At 51.3% G+C, this 22,144-nt stretch overlaps 1 protein-coding gene across 1 annotated transcript in view; it reads left to right on the forward strand.

Moving 5' to 3' along the window:
• Nucleotides 1-22,144, forward strand: part of ABLIM3 (actin binding LIM protein family member 3) — a 102,585-nt gene that overhangs the window by 60,181 nt on the left and 20,260 nt on the right. The window contains 7 exon segments of the mRNA XM_067566544.1: nucleotides 2,521-2,633; nucleotides 5,113-5,139; nucleotides 8,683-8,809; nucleotides 10,276-10,369; nucleotides 16,640-16,727; nucleotides 20,047-20,105; nucleotides 21,678-21,749. Coding sequence (XP_067422645.1) covers nucleotides 2,521-2,633; nucleotides 5,113-5,139; nucleotides 8,683-8,809; nucleotides 10,276-10,369; nucleotides 16,640-16,727; nucleotides 20,047-20,105; nucleotides 21,678-21,749 — 580 coding nt within the window.

Below are 22,144 nucleotides of genomic sequence, written 5' to 3' on the forward strand. Positions count from 1 at the left end.
ATCTCCTGCCTTATTCAAAGCCCCGGAGAAGCAGTGAAGCAAGCCAGAACACTCCTCTTTCACCCCTGGAGAGCTGGGTTCCAATCCTGTCTTAGTTTACTAGTGAAAGTGGCTTTGGTGAATTCCCAACCAGACCCACTGGCTTTGCATAATCCCCACCATGGCCAAATTGAGACAATCTGTTCATCACACAGGACTGGAATAGCAGGGTGTGAAAGGCAGGGCTGAGGTGCATTGACAGAGCTGTGGGAGAAGCTTACACTGGCCTTCCCATTCAGAGACACAGCATACAAATGTGGTTTTGAAAGGGCAGAAAGAAGACGCGGGAGAGGCGGTGCTGAGGACTTCATGGCCATATGTCCCTCCGAGCCAGCATGTGCACGAGAGTGAGCTGACAGCTGCTGCTCTTCCCTTTCGCACTGGTGGTAATTACTGCCGAGGCGCATTAGCTGGGCTAAGCATGTCAGGAAAAGGGAGGTGAATGTGCTGATCTGACACTCTAGTACAAAGGTGGCTAAATGTTGCTGAGGATGCTGAGGGGCTCTGGCATTTTGGGGTTCGACCCAACCAGTAAAGGGTTGTATCACCACCTGCCCTGCAGCACTGGGTGCCTTAAACGCATGCTCTGCTGCTTTGTCTCACAGCCCAGACACCCAGGGCCAGCACACACTCGTGCAGGTCACACCCTGGCTTCCCCCGCTGCGTTACTGTTTGCTGCAGAATGACACCAACACTCTCTCCCCTCCATCCCAACTATTCCGAAATGTGTCTCCCTGCAGTGTCCAGCCCTCTCCCGGAGCGCTCCCAGGAGGTATTACGTTCGCTGCTCCTTTAAGGAGACAGAAGGAGCAGCCTATTCCCTCGACGGGCGCTAACAATCACTTCAGTTCAATCACAGTGCTGGGTTGGTTTAGGTAGGAAGTAGAACAAGTTTATTTCATCCAAAAAAAGAGATTTTAAGTGAGTTCAGGCATAAGGGACAAAGGCAGAAAGAGTTACAAGCAAACACCCAGAAGTAAGAATCCCACTTTTAATGGATAACACCTAGCTTAACAGCTACAGTCTTTGTTCAAGGGAGTTTCCTCACCAATCTTCCCCCTCCAGCAATGGCTGACTACCTGTTAGTCAGACTCCCCAGCGCTGGTTTTCCTTGTCTCCTCAGGGGAAGGCTAACATAGGAGTTTGCGCCCCCTCTCTTGATAGCCCAGTAACCCTTTGAAATGTGTTCTCCTTGGCGTAGTGAAAGGATGTGCCCTACAGGCATGAGACAGTGGGGCTGAAACTCTCTGGGCAGGGAACTACGTTGGGTATGTGGCTCACCCTGATTAGAACGATGATGGGCTCTGTATTCTGGCACCCAAGCATTGCAGCTCCCCTGTCCCACCACCAGCACCTTAAATTGATACATTGAAGAGGGATTCAGGGAGGAGCCACGAGAATGATTAAAGGATTAGAAAAGCTACCTGATAGTGACACACTCAAGGAGCTCAACCTATTTAGCTTACCAAAGAGAAGGTTACGGGTGACTTGATTACAGTCTGTAAGTACCTACGTGGGGTATATTTGATAGTGGGCTCTTCCGTCTAACGGAGAGAGGTGTAACACAGTCCGATGGCTGGAAGTTGAAGCTAGACAAATTCAGACTGGAAATAAGGTGTAAGTTTTTAACAGTGAGGGTAACTAATCACTGGACCAATTTATCAAGCGTCGTGGTGGATTCTCCATCACTCACCATTTTTAAATTGAGATAGGATTTTTTCTAAGAGATCTGCTCTAGGAATTATTTTGGTAAAGTTCTCTGGCTTGTGTGAAGCCAAGAGGTCAGACTAGATGATCACTGTGGTCCCTTCTGCCATTGGACTCTATGAATGGTTGTGCACGTGTCTCTGGATGTTTGCACCCATATCCCTGGGATGGGCACATGTCTCTGTGTATGGTTGTGTTGGGTGTGTGTGTTCTTCAGGGGGAAGTGGATCTCTGTGTGTGTGGCTGCAGTTGGATGTAGGTGTGTACACTTTCCTGGGTGCATGTCTCACTGTGTGGTTGATGGTAGGTGTGTGCAGTCATCGAGGTGTGTGTGCATGCCCATGTGTACATTTCCTACACCACTGTTTTTCATCAGGGGAAGCAAGCAATCAGTTGTCTTGCTCCAGTCCTCCCCCGTTGCTTTGTAAATCCCTGCGTGGCTGACACCCTGCTTGCTCTGCCCCTTAGACCCTTTCTTTTTCCAAGATCTTCCCCACACCTGCTCCATCTTTCCCCTGGACAGCCTGATCTCACCAGGGGAGAAACTAGGGAAGAGATTGGTGCAGCTCAGCTCTTTGCAATCACTCCTGAGTGAGGCCAACACTGCTGCTCCTGGTGCCCCTGCCCAGGCTGCCCCATGAGGGGATATAAGCAGAGGCCCATGGATGGGATCAGAAGGACAGCCTGACCCAGGGAGCTGCCACAAAGCCTAGGGGGAGCTCTGAGCAGGGGAGGTGTGTGTCTCATGCTTTCCTGCTTTCTCCATGGCTGCAGGAAGCCGTTCCCCATTGGAGACAAAGTGACGTTCAGCGGGAAAGACTGCGTCTGCCAAGCCTGTTCCCATTCGCTGATCAGCACCAAACCCATCAAGATTCACGGGCCGAGCCGTAAGTTGGATAGATTTGATCTCGCTCTCTCATGTGTAATGTCTGCAAAGGGTTAATGAATGGTGCTCCTGTGGGTTCTGCTCACAGGTGCTATTATGTGACCTGGCAGAGAGTGGCTATCCTGGAGGCATTGCTCTGTGCTAAGTCATTCTGGCTGTGATAGCCTTGCCTTGAAGAGACCCAGCAGTAGCAGGTACCAGGAAGAGAAGCAGGCAGCTGGATCCATCTGTGGTGCAGCAATGTGATCAGTTTGCGCCCTGGCTATGAGGACAGTTGTACAGTGTTCCCTAACACAGTTACATACCCATGCTTTCCCACCCTCACAAGCAGTCAGAGGCGGTATTAGAGAACGGATGCTCAGCCAGGGCAGAGGACGCTCCCACTGCAAGGTTCCTCTTGCGGTACATGTGCCCCCTGCCAGATTTCTCTCGTGCTGGCACCGGAGATAATGGGAAGGCCCCAGTGTCGGGTTAGAGTGGAGCACTGGCGAGGCTGGCATTGCTAGAGTTCATTTGTGGAGTAGGCAAGGGAGGCATCTCAAGCAGGGCATCTCCCAGTTCCCCCTGGGATTTTCCCATGGCTGTCCCAGGTCACCACTGGTGTCTGAAAATCCCATGGTCTATTAGTGACCAGGGAGGGCTTGCTAGCAAGTCTGATGTGATCTGCAGTGGGATTTCTGAAGACAGCACTAGGTTGTTGGGACAATACCCAGACCCAAATTCTGCAGCGAGGGGAGGCAGGGCAAGGCATTGCGGTCCCTCCCTCCCTCCCTTCCTCTGTCTCCTGAGCGTAGCTGCCTGTGTGAATGTAAAGCCTTTCCTTGCCGCTCTGGGGGCTGGCTAGGTGCCATCTTGCTTTGCCTGCAGCCAGGATGCTTTGCCGAATACCCAATATATCACAACGGGGTCTCGAGAGTAGCCCTGGAACTTCATGCTGGCGATGAGCCATTCACAGAGGGAGCAGGCTGAGGCTCTTGTCGAAGGAAGGGGATTGCAGTGAGTTAATAACTGGCCCATCCTTTGCTGGTCCCCATGTATACAGTGCATGCTGCCATCCAAGTCATGGGGGAACTGCATCAGCATAATTCTTGCGCAGATGGCAGAAGCGAGAGATAAATGGGAGTCATGCCATGCCCTGCTGACCAAACTCCTGTCATGTCAGCTGAACCAAGCTGCTGAGTGCCTGGGGCACAAGCCCACTGTGGCACCACTAAGGGACACCACTGAGACCAGCAGGAGTTTCCTCATTATGCTGGCCAGGAGAGCACAGCAGTGCAAGCTGGTGGGTGTCAGGCAGTGCCAAGCCTGCATTTGTGGAGAAGTTTGCAGATGCATTTGCCAGAGAGGGCAGCAGGTGACCGCGCCAATGGAGGTGGGTTCGGCCTCTCAAGAAAACAATGCCCATTTTTAGAAACTTCCACGGAAAGCTGCTTTCCTTCTCTTTCTCTTTGTTTTTAATGGGATTTTAATGCACAGAAGCCTGTGATCATAATGTGAAAGTCACAGCACTGACCAGCCTAGAGACAGAACCCGCAGCGCTGGCTGGTCCACACTCACATCACTGGGCAGGGAAAGGACTGACTGATTGCTTTCCCACCCAAGACCTAAGGCCAAGGTGTGGGCCCCTGAACTGTGGAGTTTCCCATCGTGGGCCCCATTTGCATCCCAGCCATAGCTCTACGGGGCTCAGGGAGCTCTTGGATTGGAGGTGTGGGGGGAAGCAGAGAAGGGGAAAAACTCAATTTATTATTTAAATAAAATTCATTTTAATTTCAATTTGACTTAAACGGGTCTGGTCCCCTCTGATCTTGGGAGCCTCTAAATGGTAGGTCTCCCACTTCTCTCTCTCACATGTCCACTCCATCGCATTGACCCCCACCAACTGAGCGGAGGCTACAGTTACATTGGACAGGATTTTAAAATATAGCTGGGCTATAACCCCTCCTGCTTCAGGGCATGAGCCAGCCACTAGCTAATAGGGTCAGGGAGAAACATGCCCTCCAGGCAGGTTATCCCATTACTGTCTTGTGTCGTTCCGCCCCTGCGATATGGTTTGTAGCTGTGTCAGACCAATTCCTCACTCCTGGGCCCTAACTTACCCTGCTTTGCTGTGTGAACCACCCACTCCTGAATTGGCCCACGCCCAGCCTCCTGCATGTAATCAGTCCCTGACCTAGTGAACAAATGCTTCTGGCCAGCCATTCATGGGATAGACCCCCAGCAAACACCCCCAGTCCCAGATGCAACCCTGGGAACTGCCATCTTGCAGGGTTCACGCTGTACCCTGCACCCTGAAAGCTCATTTACATTTGTCCATCAATTTATCAAAGAAATTTAATATGCAACAGCTCTGTCACTCTAAATGAGGTCTCTGCACACACTCAATCCACATGCACTGTTTTAGATAAAACAAACAAATACGTTTATTGTCTACAGCCAGATTTTAAGTGATTCCAAGTCAGATTAATATAAACCAAAAGATTAATAAATGAGTCAAGGAGTTAATGGTTAACATGATTAACTAAAAGATAACTCGCATCTTAACCTCAGACTAATATTTCAGTCTGTATTCACCTTACCACACAGGCTGGTTGCGATGCCTCTTGCAACCAGGCCCCCCCTCCCTGTGGGTAGATTCTCAGTCTTTGGTGTTGCTTAGAAGATGGATTCCAGGGGAGAGCCACAAGACAAGGACACCTCAGCTTTTAACAAGTTTCCCCAACAGCCCCTGGGGTCAGGTGATCGGCCCTGTCCGGCAATGGGCATGATTTCTTTCACTTCAGCCAAAGTGCTCACAGGTGCTTAGGGCAGTCCATTGTTCCTGTATGCATGCCTCTGCTGCGCGTGGAAACACAGCTTTGTGTTCTTATTCAAGCCACGTGAGACACGCATTTGGGGATATGACACAGCAGAGTTTCATATCTAGACACATGTACGACATTGCAGGAAACATGCTACCATAACAATAATGTTCAGGATGTCATGAGCTTTCCAAAAACACCTTACATGGCATATGCTGCATCAGACAATGCACAGTTACACTGCAAGAGTGAACAGAAGTGATACACAAATCACACCATAAGGGTGTGCGTGGGGTACAGTGTGTCACATGTCCATTACAGGGCTTCTTCTGAAGCATTTGGTACTGGCTACCGTCAGAGACGAGGAGCCGGCCTGGAGAGACCACTGCTCTGATCTGGTGTGAACCTAGCTCAGGGGTCTGGCCTGGGCACCCTGTTACAATACGCTCCAGTCGGCCCAGACAGGAGCGGCCAGTGACACCCCCCCACCCCACCCCAGCAGGAACACACCTGACGGAGTCGGACATGACAGGCACCAGATGGTGGTGATGAAAGCAGCAAGACCAAGTCTATCTGAACCAGAGCAGACAAGCAATGAGTCAGGTTCTTTGTTTTTTTCCTCCTTTCCCCCGGTGTCCATTAGGAGGCTCTTGGCTGAGGGGAAGGGAAGGGGAGCCACGTGTGTTATCTATTCCCCCCACCCACTTCCACGTCCTCTCCCAGTCAGGTGCCCTGGAGACCACAGCCTCTGAAATCCACTCTCAGACACTCTTCTCCTAGGCTGCAGAGCTGAGGTTACCCGAGGGCACAATGGATTATTCATATCTAGCTGCAGGCAGCATCCAGGATGTGCATGAGCCAAGACAGCTTCCCTTGCTGCTCCTGGCCTGCACCCTTATCACCTCCATGGCACTGCAGCCAGATGGGGACTGCAGAGCCTCGCATCCCTGGGGGAGCGAGGGAAGTACCACTGTGGCCTAGTAGCAAAAGCAAGGGTTAGTTCTCCAGCGAAGACATCCCCGAAGAAGGGCTGCAGGCTGCTTCAGTGAGTCTTCTCTAAGACCCCCTGACTGCCAGGAGCACCAGGAGCAAACCTGAAAGTAACAGGAGCAAACCTGAAAGGCAGGTGAGCAGCAAACCCTGGGGAGTGGTACACATAGGGGCAGGTGCCAGAGCACAGCAGAGAATGATTCACAGCTAGAAGGAGTTAATTGAGCTGCTGTTGCTGCTGCTCTGTGCGCCAGGTATATGGGGTCAAAATGCCCCTCCAGTGCTGCCCAGTGGGGCAGATGCATGAGGGTAAAATGCAACTGCAAGGCTGCTTTAAGGAGTGCTGGGTAAAACACTGCCTCGGTGCTGCCCAGATTACCACTCAGTTGGCTTGCAGTACACCATATTTGCTGCATTCGTGTAGCACAGGGGACTGAAATCTCCCTGGAGACTGGCAGCAAAGAGGTTAAAAAGAAACACCTTGTCCATTTATCACACAGACTCCTGAAATCCTAGAGAGCCCCTGATGAGGGAGAGTGAGAAGGGCAGAGAGGAGTCAAGGCCGGGGCTCTCAGGCCCATATGCTTCCTGCTTCCAGCCTTGATGGGAGCCAAGGGAAATGGGAAAGGAAGGAAGGCTGGTAAATACTGCAGTGGGCTGATGTAGAGACAGCTTAGAGAACAGCCCTGCCCCTTCCTACACTCGGCTTGCTGCCAGACACTTCCCACCATCACTACCCATGGGGGGAGCCGTGCTGGGACCACTAGTACAGATGGGATTCAAGGCGGCTGCCAGTATTTTAACCCCAGGGATGGGTCACTTCTCTCATGACCTGGTGGGTAAACCCTGCTCAGCCTGGGGCTCCCGCTTGTGGAGCTGAACTGCTGCTAGTAACACTGGGAAAATTTTGGCAGAGAGACCATGCCTACCCCAGACTGCTGCATCCCCAGTCACCGCCGCCCCTCCCACTCAAGCTAGGACATGACTGTCTCTGGTATTTATTCCCCTTCCAAACACAACTTCCTGCCAGCATTTGCTCTGAAAAGGATCTTGGAAAAGCAGCTCGAAAACCAGGGCAAAGCAAGCAGGTTGGCTGCACCCTGACGCCCACCAAGTGAGCCCGTCTGCTTTGGGCGAGGCTGCGGCGCCTGTTTCTCTGTAGAAGCATGGCATGTTCCCAGTGCATTTTGACCATGTGCTGTCTGGCCCCTCTGTACTCCTGGCCACACCACCCAGGTTTCCTCTGAGAAGCCCGGCTCTTCTTTAGAATGACTGTGGAAGCTTGCTACACAACATGCAGGACGCTGGGATTCGTTAGGGAACGTGCTGAAGATGCATATTCCCACTGGAATTAAAATGTATTGTGTGTTGGGATAACTATCATTGGAGGCCCCTCTCCCAGCATCCAGATCGGAGGGTGAAAAGGTGTCTGATTCTGGCAGAGAACAGGGAGTGAGTGGTCTAATTCTCTGTATGTGCACACACGCGCAAACTTCTTTCTGTTTGATCCTGTGTACGGGAATTCGTACATATCTGTGGGTATGTCTACACAGCAGGCTTGAGTCGAGCAAGCATGGCTAAAAATAGCAGTGAAGATACAGCACTGTGGGCTAGCAATACACGTGCGTACTCAGGATTCTGGGCAAGCCTGTAAAAGCAGGGCTGGGGTCCATGCTGCAATGTCTACTCTTTGCTGCCATTTTTAGCTGTCCTAGCTCAAATAAAGGTATGCCCACTGAGCTGCAGTCACACCGTCGAATGCCTTGCAGACATACCTTGGTCGTGTAGGGTGACCAGATGTCCCGATTTTATAGGGACAGTCCCAATATTCAGGGCTTTGGCTTAAATAGGCACCTGTTACCCTCCACCTCCTCTCCCAATTTTTCACACTTGCTATCTGGTCACCCTACCTCCGTGTGAGTCGGTGTGTGTATCTGTGTGCATTTCCTATGCATTTGATTCTCTCTGTGGGCACATGATGCAGCCCCTGCTCCCAAGACTGTAGGAAATGATGGCACAAGTCAAAATTGTCTCAATATGTCCCCGCTAGCGTGGGCAGAGTTTGAAATATGAGAGTCACAGTGCCTTACTCTAAAGGAAAGTGGGATGACGGCCGGGCTTCCAGGGAAGCGTGTTGCTATCTCTTGTGATTTCACCATGCGTGGGTTTCCTAGCTGTGCCTTAGCCAGGCCACAGAGTGCCCCCCCAGGCAGGGAGCTGTGGTGATTTCATGCTCTGCTCTGTCCCTCGTCTCCCTAGACTGTGCGGGCTGCAAGGAGGAGATCAAGCATGGCCAGTCACTCCTGGCCCTGGAGAAGCAGTGGCACGTCAGCTGCTTCAAGTGCCAAACCTGTGGGATCATCCTGACTGGCGAATACATCAGCAAGTGAGTGTCTCCTTGTCCCTACCCATCATCCTTCGCTGCTCAATGGGGAGGGAGCAAAGAGGTCGAGGGCTAGTGTATATCCCGGGGGTCTCACAAGTCCCCTCAGACCGCAGGGGCTGCACAAGCACATGCCACAGAAAAGGATTCTGGTTGGGAAGTCAGCTGGTCACCTATCTCTACACGCACCCCACCGCTGGCTGAGGAGGATGCATCTTGGAAGTGCTAGACACATCTCTGAGGAGGCTTAGGGAAGGGGCTAACCATGATGGTGAGGGGCTTCGGGAAATCCCTCCAAGATGTGCTACTGCCCAGGGAACGGGCTGGCTAGTGAATGTGCGGCACACGTGCCCTCTTCTGAATGGAACCACACACCTGCTCAAGTATGTGTCATAGGCCTTGGACCTGCTCCTTCTGGGGCAGAATCTCCGTTGGCTTGAGTGGCCCGTGTGCTTCTGGCCCAAGAGGGCTGTCAGCGTGTGTGTTTGGGACTGTCTGAGGCTGAGAGCAGGCGGCAGGGAAAGGGTTTCTTCTCTGTATGCTGGCTGGCTGCCGGGTTTCTCGAAGGAGCCTTAGCTCATGAAGCATGACCGCCGTCAGGCTTGTACAGGCTAAGTTAGATGGCCCCTAGGTGGCCGCAGGCGCATTCAGTCACATTAGCAGGCAAGAGCAACTCTGTTGTATCCTTGTACCGCTCCTCAGACTCCAGAGCATGGCTTGGCTGCCCCAGGAGCCCCACTCCTCCTCTTCTCTGAAGCCGGTCGAGGGCCAGCAGCTCCTAATAATTGCTGTGGTCTGTGCAGATGTGGTGGGTCTGAGACACCACGGGCAGTGTGGGGCCCTCTGACTGGCAGCCCTGGGGCCCTGAATCCCCTCCTGGGGGTGGAGGGGCTGCATAAGCCTGGCCTGGCTGGGGGGGGGGGAAATCAGGCACCTGGGCTGCAGGAAGACATCCCCTTGCTTGAAACTGCTCTCCTGCTGCTGTCTGCGAGAAGCACTGAGGCGTGAAGGTGAAGCCTGTATTATAATCCTTGCCCTGCCCCTTTGGAGTGAGCAATGAGCAGGAGCCTGCAGGGGGAACCGAGCTGGCAAAGGGAGGGGAGCCCGAGGTGGAGAATCTGGAGAGGAGCAGTGGGTGGGGGGAAGAATAAGGGGGAGAGGGTGGGGAGGGCTGGGGGAGGTGAGGAGAGCCTGTGGGGGTAGAAGGTGGGGAGGGATGATGACTGAAGGAGAAGCTGCCCTATTGGTTCGCCATCAAGCTTCCAATGGTTGCTTGCTCCCTTGACAGCAGAAGAGCTGCCCAGCAAACGCCCTTCTGGGAAGGTCCTTCTAGTACAGGCCATGTGTCGATTGAGCCATTTGATGCAGTAAAAGCCATGTAGCATGTGTGGGGTGGGGGTGGGAGGCCTGTCAGTTGCCCTGTGCCCTCCCCACTCCTCTCACCTCCTGTCTCCCTCTCTTCTCCAAAGGGACGGCGTTCCATACTGCGAATCTGACTACCATGCCCAGTTCGGCATTAAGTGTGAGACCTGTGACCGGTACATCAGTGGCAGAGTTCTGGAGGTGAGTGGGGCAGGCAGAGGACTGCTAGCTTCCTTCCAGCGGCAGGGGGCTGGGACAAGTGAATCTGACCCGCAGTGCAGAGGAACCATCTAGCCAGCCCTTTGCAGAGGGTTTTGTCACTGTCATGAGCCATTTTAATGGGTGTTCTCTAAATCCCATTCTCTACAACCTGCACCCCTCCGGTCATAAACTCGGGCAATGCAAATGACTGAAAGGTAGTGAGACCTACTGGCTGGAGCAGGGCACTGCAAGTCCTCCCTTCCGTTCCTGGCTCTGCCACTGATTCCCTGTGTGCCTGTGGGTGAGTCCTTTGCCAGCTCTGGGCCCCAGTTTCCTCATCTATAAAATGGAGGCATGGACACTGACTGACCTCAATATCCTGTGTGTGGAAATGGCTGGCTCCCAGGGTTTGGGGTCGGACAGAGGGCACTGGTCTCTGCAATTGGAGTCATTGCTGCAGAAACCGCAGCACCACTTTGCAGGGCCAGGTGGTCCAGGGGACTGCAATAGTGGAAATGGCTGGCTGGTGTGGCACAGGTGACGGGTACGTACAAGAGCCTGCAACTTACTCGAAGCTAAGGCAGTTATTCCTTTAGCACCACAAGTGGCCGAGTGAAAGAGGATCCCCCTGATTCAGTCCTCCCAGATGGCAGGTGCCTGCATGTGTATGTAGCTAGGGTTCCTAATAGGTGTTTTACTAGAGATCTGTGGGGGTTCTAATATGGCACCATGCCCATCACCATAATACCTGTGCACCTGGGGTGGACGGATGGGCAGAGGCAGTCTGGTATTTGTCCACAGAGTGCCCAACATCTGAGCTGGAATTCAGTGCCTCTTCAAAGGGTCCCCCCCCTTCCCCAATCCTAGCCACCTTCCCCAGTCACAGGAAGCCAGGTGCTTTGCCAACACCTCTGACTTCCCAGGTACGGCATGGGCATGGCTGAGCACCCGCAATAGCCCATCAATTACTGCACCTGCTCTCCTGGTGACACTGGCACATGTTTTTGGATGCAGTCACCTAGGAGCCTGCTTATAGCCAGACTCCACTCCCCTACCAGTTGCCATGGCAACACATCCAACAGGCAGCTAGTCATGTGGCTGTGCACTAGCAGGGGAAAGGAGCCGCAGAGGTGCAGAGCTGTCTGCAAAGGGAAGCGGCAGGCCCAAGCCAAGCCCTCGAGCCACCCCCTTTTAGGCTGGTAGAATGAGCCAGCTGGGAGGTGCAAGCACCCAAGGGAGACAGGCTGGTCTAGAGGAGGAGCCGGGGTTTGCGTGAATGGCATTGGTGAGCCCAAGCAGCCTTGTATTGGTCTTTTAACAGGATTCAGCACAAAGGCTTTTCTGGTGTCTGCATCCCAGCAGGGTTTTAGGTGTGGTGCTTTAGTGGCTCACTCCGTCCCATTAATGGAGTTCCTTCTAAGTGCTGGTAGTCTGGGAGGGCGCCGCGAGGGAGATATCTCAGGTTCCTCATGGTTCCCAGGTCTAGTTAAGTCCTAGGCAGAAGGCCTGGAGGGTTTTTTCTAACTCAGACACCCTTAGGGGCACAAGGGGACCCTGAAATCCAGAGGGGCCAGCAGAATGATCCTGCAGGCCGCTGCTCTCACTGCGCTTGGCTATTTTTTAAAAGAAAAATTTCAAGTGAATTTAGTGGTAGGTTGAGGGTCCTGGAAAGTGGGGTCCTGCGTGTACTCCCACGAGGTATGGGCAGCTGCAGGGGCGTGTGTGTCATCGCTGCCCTCAAGGGAGCAGGTTGTAGTCACCATGCCTTCCCTGCTGAGCTGGCCAGCAGCTGTGGCTATAGCCTGCTCACTGACAGCTGGGCTGAGGCCACTCACTCCTTCTGTGTAAGGGCTATCAAAGAGCCGTGAGATGTAGCTGCTTTTTGGTCCCTGCTGACTTGGGCTGTCTCCAAAGCAGTGACTTTGAGGCGAAAGTCTCAGGACCCCTGTACTCAGCCCCCTGAGCCATCCAGCCCCTTCCCCACCCCTTCGGAAACGAGGGCTGACAAGTGGCTGAAGCTGAGGCCTGAGTGCTGTGCACTCTTGAGCTCTAATCCTGGCTCTGACACTGACTCCCTTTGTGATCTCAGCCAAGTCACCTCACCTCTTTGGAGCCATTCAGAGGTGAGTAAATGGGGAGTGTCAGTGGGTGTCATTACGTGCTGAGGGAGCAGAAAGGCGGAGTGACTCTGGGGGTGGGGGAGAATAGAGTGGGAGGAGCTGCCTTGCCTTCCACCTTCTTACCCCACCGTTACCCACACACTCTAGGGCACTCCACCATTTCCCAGTCCATAGGGCTCCAGGTGTAACCTGGTTAATCTAGGCAGCCCTACCCTTTCCCAATCCATAGGGTTCCAGGCAAAATGTACCTATTCTTACCCAATTCGTAAGGCTCAACGTATAACTAACCTGGTTAATTTAAGTACTCACACCCTTTCCCAATTCGTAGGGCTCCGGGTGTATACTTCTGCGGGTTTGCAGAACCTTTTACCAGTGAAAGAGCCTTACCCAGAAATATCCTTAACCTCTATTTATTAATTACCAAGCATAATACCCAGGCTAAGCGTACAATGCTATACTCACCAATCCTGATCAAGCAGGCGGGCTTTCCCTGTTGGCCAGGCAAGGTCAGTCTCATCTGGGTTCTGGTTACTGCACGTCACGGTCGTTCAGAGAATCCTAGCAGCTCTGAACTTGGGCTGTGTCTTGGAGGTGAAATCTTCTTCTTTCAGGTCTTCCATTCTTCTTTTTCTTCTTTCTTCCCGCTGATCTCCCTCTTGGATCTCAGTTTATATAGTGAAACTTGAGTCCTGCTCAGGTGTACCTTATCTAATCATTTTGTGGAAATATTACAAAATAATTCTTTGACCAATCCTAACATATTGTGAAATGATTCTTTAACCAACTATTAAATATTGCACAATTAGTTATGCCACAGACAAAAACAATCAAAGGACCGGACAGAAATCATTCAGATAATCAACAGACAAGTGGGAACCATAAGGACCAAAACAATAAGGAGATGTAGATTTTACAACCACAGCTGTTGATAAGTGATTCCTTGCCAGCCAGAATGCTATCGAAGTTCCTTTAAACATGGTGAGATCTGTTTCTTTATCTGGTGGTGGCAGGTACTATTAGGACAGTAGCACCTTCTTACCAGCCCGATATTACATTGTCTTGATGTAATTGATCTGGAATGTAGGATGTGACTTACCTGCTGCTTAGCTCTTGGCTGCTGACTCGCCTAATGTGACTGCAGCTGCTTAGCCAAAGAACAAGGCCTCGGACCTTACACCACCCAGGGGCTGTTCTTCATGCTGCTGCGCTGCTCTTCTGCCTCCTCGGTATCCACGTTGTCCCACCTCATCAGCTTGTCACTGACACCACCGTTCGCATCCACCCCTGTCCTAGGTCCCTGCCTCAGCCTCCCCACCTGCAATATGGAGATAACGATCCTTTCCTGGCCCGCTGTGGGAAGAAATGGTTCATGTCTGTGCAGCATTCTGAACATCAGCCATGTCCCGTTAGTTGAGATCTCTGCTGTGACAGGCAGGTGGGACTCCCTGAGCCTAAGCAAGGGAACTGCCAATGGCAATCATGAACCAGTCACTAAGCTGGGCTGGGACACCCAGGGCTTCAAGCTGAATTATTTTCCTTAAAGCAATAGGCTTTCGTTGTCTTGTCTGGCAGAGCTCAAAATAGAAGGGGCTCCTTTAAATAATTTTTGGCCTTGATGAGCTTTCTTGTGCTATCCCTTGACCCTCTGGGTTTTCCAAATGACTGTGAATTGTGCAGTCAGCCTTGAATGATTAATGAGTCTTTAAGGGAGCCCAAGTAATAATGAGCGGGTCTCTTCACTCACAGCTTCCATCAGGCTTTTACAATGGCTGTAATTTTAATCAATATAAAATAAACAAGACAGTTGCATTCTGCTTTGAAGTGTAATCACTTCTCCTTGCAGAGAGACTGTTGTGTTTTAAATTTGAGATGTTTGTTTCAGAGTTTGTGATTAAAGGGAAAGACGGGCCTGAATTGCGGTGTACTGCGCTCTGTATAGCCCAACTAGTTCATCTCAGACCAGCAGCGCCCCATCCTATTTAAGGGAAGGCCTGTGTCCCCACACAGCTCAGCCAATACATCTAAGCCCTGACCTGCAGCATCCCTTGCTATTCCAGTCATGGAGTACACCTCCCCAAAGCGTCTGGAATAAAAATAGCCAAGCCTTTCTGAACAATGGGAAATATAGAGCAGGCTCCTGACAAATGCAAGGGGGGTTGATTTGGATTTTTAGTGACAGGGCAGGTTTAGGATTTGTACAATCTGGAAACAATTGAACAGATTATTTCAAATATGCAATATATTTAAAAGAAAGATATGGTCCAAAAGCATTCTGGATGGGGGAGACTGATCCACTTGTCCTTGTTACTTGTCCTTGTTCATTTAGAGACTGAGCTAACCCCCAGTGAAGGCAATGGAAAGTCTCTGGACTTCAGTGAGAATTGGATCAGGCACTTAGTTCTTCTGCCTCTGCACTAGTGTCAGATCCTCCTCCACAGCTAGTGCCACAAGTGACTTTTCTGATTTTCATCCTTTCTCTTGGACGTGAATTTGGCACTAGTGAAGTGTGAATGCTGGGCGTGCAGCCCTAGCCACTGAGCTCCTGTGCTTGTGCACCCAACAGGGACTGTGCAGGCAGCAGTAGAGTGACCTTCCCTCCCACGCTGGCCCTGCTGATGTACCTGGTGAGGGGAGTTCAGTCTCTATGGCCCGTGCTCCTTGGCCTCTCTGATGAAGCAGCCAGTTCATGTCAGTCGAGCGGGAGCATTTTGTCACGTCGACACCTGCTGCTGAGACCCATCCACTCATGTCATACACAAGCTGCAGAAGAGCCACAGCACAGTAACATTTCCATCTAAACCAGTCTGGATCAAACTGAAACCAAGAATAAGGTGGTGAAAAGCTCTGCATATGATTCTCAGTGCCCCACTGATAATCTAGTAAGAACCTTTCTCATGAGAGAGCACTGGCTGATCCCCTCTTAGTAAATTATCCCGTTCTCTTATTGACCCTCATTGTTTCCTGACTTAACTGTTTCTCTTGTAAGTCACAACAATCCTTCCTCCTTCTTTCATTCCCTTACCAGCCTTTAATAGTCCTTCCTCCTTCTTATGTTATTATAAAATGTCCCTAGTGGGTTATTCTCTATACAGCACAGACCAGGTTTCAGCCCTGAGCCAACTGCTGACTCTGAGCTTGGGAGCCCAGCAAATGGGTCTATAAGTGAAATTCTACAGACATTTGAGTGGAAGCAAGCTACCAATTAAACCCATTATCCTTGTCAAAATGCAGGGAGAACAGCCCAGCTCCATCACAACTGGGAAAATTGCAGGTTGTTGTTTCTAAAGTTTGGGCATCATTTGCACTGAAAGCAACAGAAAAGTTTCTAGAGAGTCCCAAGAAATCAGGGCTGGGGAACAAATAATAAAGCAGGAATCATTTTGGCTTTCACTTCTTTGGAATGGGCTACAAAATGAAACCTAGTGTGTGTCCCTCTCCCAAGATGGTAAAAATCCCAGTGACAGTTTGCCCAATGTGCCATTGCTATGATATTTCACAGCTGTGACCCCCCTGGGTCAAAGCTGGCATCCTACCCAACTCCATGGAGTTGCTTGGGGTGGGACCTGGTGAAGAATACAGCTCCAGAGCCGAACCATAGGACACTTCTGAGCTACAGTTACAGAGTCCTGAAGGCAAATGCAGAAATTGATCCTGTAAGTCCTTGCTCACATAAGTAATCCTGTTCACTTTGAGGAGTACTTGTGCGTGTCCAAGTTTGCAGGATTTGGTCCTTAGTTTGTTGGTTTGGGGCTGCCTGGGCCTGAGTCTCTGCTGCCGTGCATGTTGGGTAGTCATTTACCCCACTGCCAGGTGAGTGTGAAAGGCTGCCATTCTGAGCTGGTAACGTTGTATATCCACCTTGCACTCTGTTTGCTTGCAGGAAATGGGAAACTGAACATGGGTTCTCTTCATGCATCGTGGCAAGGATATTAGCCTCCTCGTGTGTCTAGTGCTGGTCCACCATCTGTGGTTCCTTGTTGGGGGCCTCAGCTCTCCTTTGCTAGACTCTTCCATCTTTCTTTCTATTTTGCACCGCAAGCAAAAGGATTGTGGAGGGGACTGGGCAGCTCACACTCAGGGGAATAGAGGAAAAAGTGGATCAGCATTTCCTGCTCGCTTAGGAGCCATTTTTCTCTGCTTGTTCTTGTAGGCAGGAGGGAAGCACTACCACCCAACCTGTGCCAGATGCATCCGCTGCCACCAGATGTTCACGGAAGGGGAGGAGATGTACCTCACAGGTATGAACACCCTAGCCATGGAGAGAAAGCTCAGGCTGTGTGGGACGGGCAGATTAACACCTCCTCTGTGCCCCACAGATCACTGAACTCTGCCTGTAATGCAATCTGTCGATCCCAGCAAACATCAGGAGCATGGCCTTGTGCAAATCTCCCCCACCAGACGGTGACTACTGTCGCTTTCTGAACCAGCAACGCAGGGATGCACTGAACTGGGAGCAGGGTTACCCCAATGCAGCAGGCAGATGGGAATTGACAGGTGAACTAGTAGTCAAAATCCCAGTGGTGTCTAGCCCAGTCACTATCACTTTAGGCCCAGTCCTTGCTGGCTTATGCAACCAGATCCCCAGAGCTGTGGTGAATTTTTGGTTAGTGCAGGTTTGCTGTGTTCCGGTGGTGTCAGAGAATCTCCCACTGGATCCCTTTGGGGACTAGTCCTATTTCTCCGACAAGCCCAAGCTCCTGTCTTCTCATTGTGGGCTGCACAGGGATGTGGCTCTCTCCAGCTGCTTTCATCAGCCACACTGGGAAACACAACTTAGCAGTCATCTCTTTATGTGGAATGTTCTTCTTGGTGGAGGGAGGGAGTGACCATCCATGCCCTGCCAGAGCCCTCAGCCTTGCAATCGCCCCATTTTTCCCTGCCTCTCAGGTTCCCACTCAGAGAGTCGGGAAATGCTCTAGATTCCAAGACCAGGAGGGACCACTGTGATCATCTAATGAGTCTGACCTGTATAATACGGGCCACAGAACTTCCACAGAATAATTCCTAGCCAGAGCATATCTTTTAGAGCTGAGGAGGGAGGTCTCAGGGGCCTGGAGGAGAAACTGTCCCTCCTGGGCAGTTCTTCTCTCACTCAGAGTCACCTTCAGTAACACATGTGTGCACAACAGATTAACTTCATCAGCACTGCTGGTGTGCCCTTGACCAGCACCCATTGGAACATACAAGACCTGGGGCCAGGTGGGGGATTCCAGCCATGGCTAAAGAACCACCTATCTAGGATCTTCTGTGGCCTCCAGCACTGTAGTGTCTAGCATTTCAGACTGTTCAGAGGTTAGCCCTCACTGTCCCCTGGGAGGTAAGGAACTGCCTCCTTGTTCCCATTTCACAGCGGGGAAGGCTGAGGCACAGAGAGAACAGGATTAGCATTTTCAAAAATGGCCACCGGTTTTGGGTGCCCAACTTGAGAAACAGACACACAAAATCAGTGGCCACTTTTGGTTGAAGGGACGTGTTCAAGATCTCACAGTGAGCCTGGGAATTGAATCCAGATCTCCCAGGTCCCACTCCAGTGCCTTAAGCACTCTGTTTCCAGGTTCTGCTGAGTGCAGCACTGAAGGGGTTAAGCCATGCAATATGTTTGGCTGGGTTGACTGGTTTCAGCAAGAACGAAATAATCGGGTTTTTTGAGACGTTCAGCCCTCGCCCTAAAGCTGCCTTTGGGGCTATTTCCAGCTCTGAGGGAGGACGTGTTTTCTCTTTGGTAACCTGCAGCTGCCTGTCGCCCTGAGTCATTAATTACCCCTGTAGGTCTGTGGGGTAATTGCAGGGCTGTGTCCCTCCTGCCCTCGCACTGCAGGATTTGTGGCAGGAGCCCTCCGCTGGGGTTGACTGACTCCTCCATGAGACGCTAATTGTGTTGGCGTGAACGCGGGGGAGCAGCTATGCCATTAGTGTCATGCTGGAATGTCAGCCAGCCCACTCCCAGCAGAGTGCCCCTTGTTCGGCAGGGAGGGTGGGCGTTGTCTGAAAGCTCTGCACTGGCTCTCACCCCTAATGTGTGGCCTCCAGGGGCCCAAAATGTGACACCTAAAAATGGGTGGAGGGAGGGTAGGGAGAGAAGGGGGCTGGTTTTCTGGCATTGCTAATTTATGATCCAGGATTGGGAGGTGAATAGCAGATGGATTGCGTTGGGTGCATGCTCAGTCTGGGGTTATTAGAGCCACATTCTCACCTTGACTCTGACCCTGAATTCCTTTGGGGGCTGTTTCCTGGTCTTACAGGTGACCTTCAAATGTTACCAGCCAAGACTTGAGTTCAAGATTCCGTGTTCCCCCAGGAACAGCTGATTGTAACCTGGCCACCAAGAGCAGGGATGGGGCAGGACAATGCTCCGCTGTATCCAGGAGAAATGCAGAATCCTGAACTCAGGTCTTGATAGGTAGGTAAAAGAGAAATGGACCTTCCAGTCGAGGATTGTTGCTTCTCTCAGTTTTCTACCTGCAAGTTCCCTTTATTCTGTTTGCAAGTTTTTTTATTTTTAAATAATCAGTTCCTTCACCTCTGAGGTGAGTTATATCCCTACAGAGTTGTCTGGCATTTGGCTCATGGTGTCTTTGTGTGGATGGGTAGATAGAAAACTATCAGATTCAACAGTGGCTTGTGTGGCCAAGAGAACAGAGGGTCTGTGAGCTTACTCTGACCTTTACCAGCCAATAATCACCGGCTTTGGGAACTAGAGAGGCTGCAGTGGTTTGGAAAGGGTGATTGTTTCGAGGCACAAAGGATCATGTTACAGCACTGGTGCGCAGTACCTCTGCCCTGCCCTCCTATACATCAGCCCCAGTCCAAGGACATTCCTGCAGCCACACTAATGTAAAAGGTGTCAAGGAAAGTCAATAAACCTGACAAATCAAGGACTAGCAAAGACGTCGCTGGGCCTGGATGCCTGTCGTTTTCCTCCCATCCAGCAGAAACTGTGCAGCTATGCAGTCTAAATTTTACTCAGCAATGCATTCCACCAGTGAGTGCTCCATTGGCATGTCTTGCTGATTTGATGCAGACTCCCACCATTTAGACCCACAGGTGTAGGAGGGGAATGTTGCACTGGCCTGTTATCTGTGGAGACCTGGATTCAAGTTCAAGTTTACATCACAAATGAAAGGCGTTTGCTGGTCTCCTCCTAGTTCTGCAGGAACGTTATCATCCCTGTTCATTGTTTGCTATGTGCTGATAATGTGCTTGGTGCTATACAAGATTCAAATCTCAAAATAGCCCCAAAGAGTTGACAATCTAAAAGACACATATGAATTGCAGTCTTTGCTTCCAACTGGAACACCAGGAGGTACTGCAGGTGAGGACTAGGAATTCACAACACAATTGTAGGGGTGCAGGATTAGAATAGTGGGGGCAATTTTAGGGCAGGATTGAGGTGCATCAGCAGAGCTGCATGCAGATCCAGGACTAAGCTAGCTGGCTGTGCTGCTGGTCAGGATGGAGGGGGTACTATAACACCTGGTTCTGACTGAGAGTGGAAATTGGGTCTCTCCAGTGGAGAGTTGAAAGGCTCCGATCCTCTGCTGTTCTCCTGGCTTTCAGGTTCTGAAGTGTGGCATCCAATCTGCAAACAGGCAGCAAGAGCGGAGAAGAAATTGAAGGTAAGCTGGAGCATCAGAGGTTCATGCTGGAGTTTCTGTGACAGGTGGACAGAAACACGCTGTAGTGTGCCTCCAAGACAAGCAGACATCTCTGAAAGTGCCCCTCAGAGCTCTGGTCCCTGGCTGGAAATGAGTTATGGTGAGGATGCCCAATCTGAGGGGGACCTGCCATATCAAAAACTCTGCAAGACCTTGGCACATTCTCAGCCTCCTGCTTTCCAAAGGGTCCTCTGCAAACCAGAACTTTGAGGATCCCCCTCCTGCCTCAGATGTTTTTCATTGCCACCATCTTCCTTCTAGCCATGGGGAGTCATGGGCAGGACTCCAGGTGGAGATCAGATACAGCTCTGTAAATGTCTGCAGGGGGTTGAGCCGTGTGAGGAGGCATCATTCCCCATACTCCATATGTCACTTCCTCCTCCCTGCAAAGAGATGCTCCCAGCCCACAGAGTCAGAGACTGGCCAGACTCTCTGTGCTTTGGTAGGTGGGTGAGTGTTTGTTCCTATTGTTAAATTGCAGATAGACACAAACCCAAGAATGTCCCAGGGCCAGAAGAGCAGTCACCATATGGTCCATCAGAGCTGCCTGCCCTTGCACTCTTCATAAGATAGAGAGAAGCCAGATCAGCCCCTTGCTTCCCCGCTGTCTCAATGACGGTTTGGTAGCCACACTGCAGGATGCAAGCTGCTGTAAAGCGCCTTTCCATCCTGCTGGAAAGTCTGATGACTTGGCCTGCTCAACCTCCTTGCTGTGCCGTCCAGAAGAAGCAGTAAGCACTGGGAGGCCTTTTTCCATGTCCCATGGTCTCTGGTGAGGCTGCGGGCCATCCTCACAGTCCTCAGGTGCACATTTAACATGCATTGTCGGTGGTCGTGCAAGATGCCAGAGAAATGCCTGCCTATTGATTGACAGGCCGTTGTGGGTGGGCTGAAGGAATGAAGTCATCATTAGAAACAAACTTTATGGAAGCAAACCCACAGATTGTAACAGTCCTCCACCCTCTTGCCTCTTCTCCCTTCCAAGCCCTTCCCCAAGTTCCCCCTAGTGTTCTCTAGCCTGTATTGCACTTACTCACTGCTGCTCTGTTCAGTTGGCATTAGATACAATTAACAGCTGCATGTGTGTCTGCAACCAGTGGACAGCATGTTACCTGTCTTTCAAAATCATTTGATTTTAATGTGCAGGGCCTGTCTTGCTGGAGCTGAATCTGGCCACTAAAGTGGACTGGACATTTTGGACTATGCAAGCCCAGACAGAATGCCAATATACAACCACCTTAGCGACTAGCAGTGGCTGGGCGGGAATACAAAGGGTATTGCTGGGCAGTTTCACACATTATAGTCTGCTGCTGAGGGGGGGGAGTTTCGCAGAGGGGGACTTTGAGGGTGCTGTCCTTGTCCTGGAGTTAGACAGTGGGGAAAATTCAGCCCTGATATAAGCAAGTGAAACTCTATTGACGTCAATTGCGTTGTGTCTACTTACGCCATGGCTGGATTTGGCCCCTCATCTTCAGGATTTGAATGAAGGCCAGTTGAAGTTCTGATCCAGTGTGTGGTTTTCTGTCCCCACAGCACAGAAGAACATCAGAAACCTCCATCTCGCCCCCAGGTTCCAGTATCGGTTCCCCAAATCGAGTCATTTGTGTAAGTACAGTTCTGCTGCTGGAGAGAGTACATGGTGGCTGTGAGTGTCTGATGAGATGGGGGAAGGGTGCTCCATATGTCCCAGCGGGGACAAGCGGAGGAGATCTCTCTGCACAGATCAGGTTCCTGTTCAGGACAAGACCAGCCTTGAGATAGGGAAGGGGTCTTGGTGGGTAAGTCCAAACTGAGTGTCTACCAGCCTTGACCTCTGCAGGCCCTCTGTGATGGCCATCAGACAGGAGATCTCGGACGAGTATTGCCAAGGCAGTGCAACACCATAACCCATCCAGCCCTTTCCCCACCGCTGCCTCTTCTATCCTGGGAGAATGTGGTGCCTCTCAGGAGGACATCTCCTTCCCTTTTCCCTTTCCTGTGGTAACAAACTTGTTCTGTTT

This window comes from Emydura macquarii, unplaced genomic scaffold (assembly GCF_026122565.2).
Source record: "Emydura macquarii macquarii isolate MOO-44397 ecotype Brisbane River unplaced genomic scaffold, CSIRO-AGI_Emac_v2 contig_2768, whole genome shotgun sequence".
NCBI classification, from domain to species: Eukaryota; Metazoa; Chordata; order Testudines; family Chelidae; genus Emydura; species Emydura macquarii.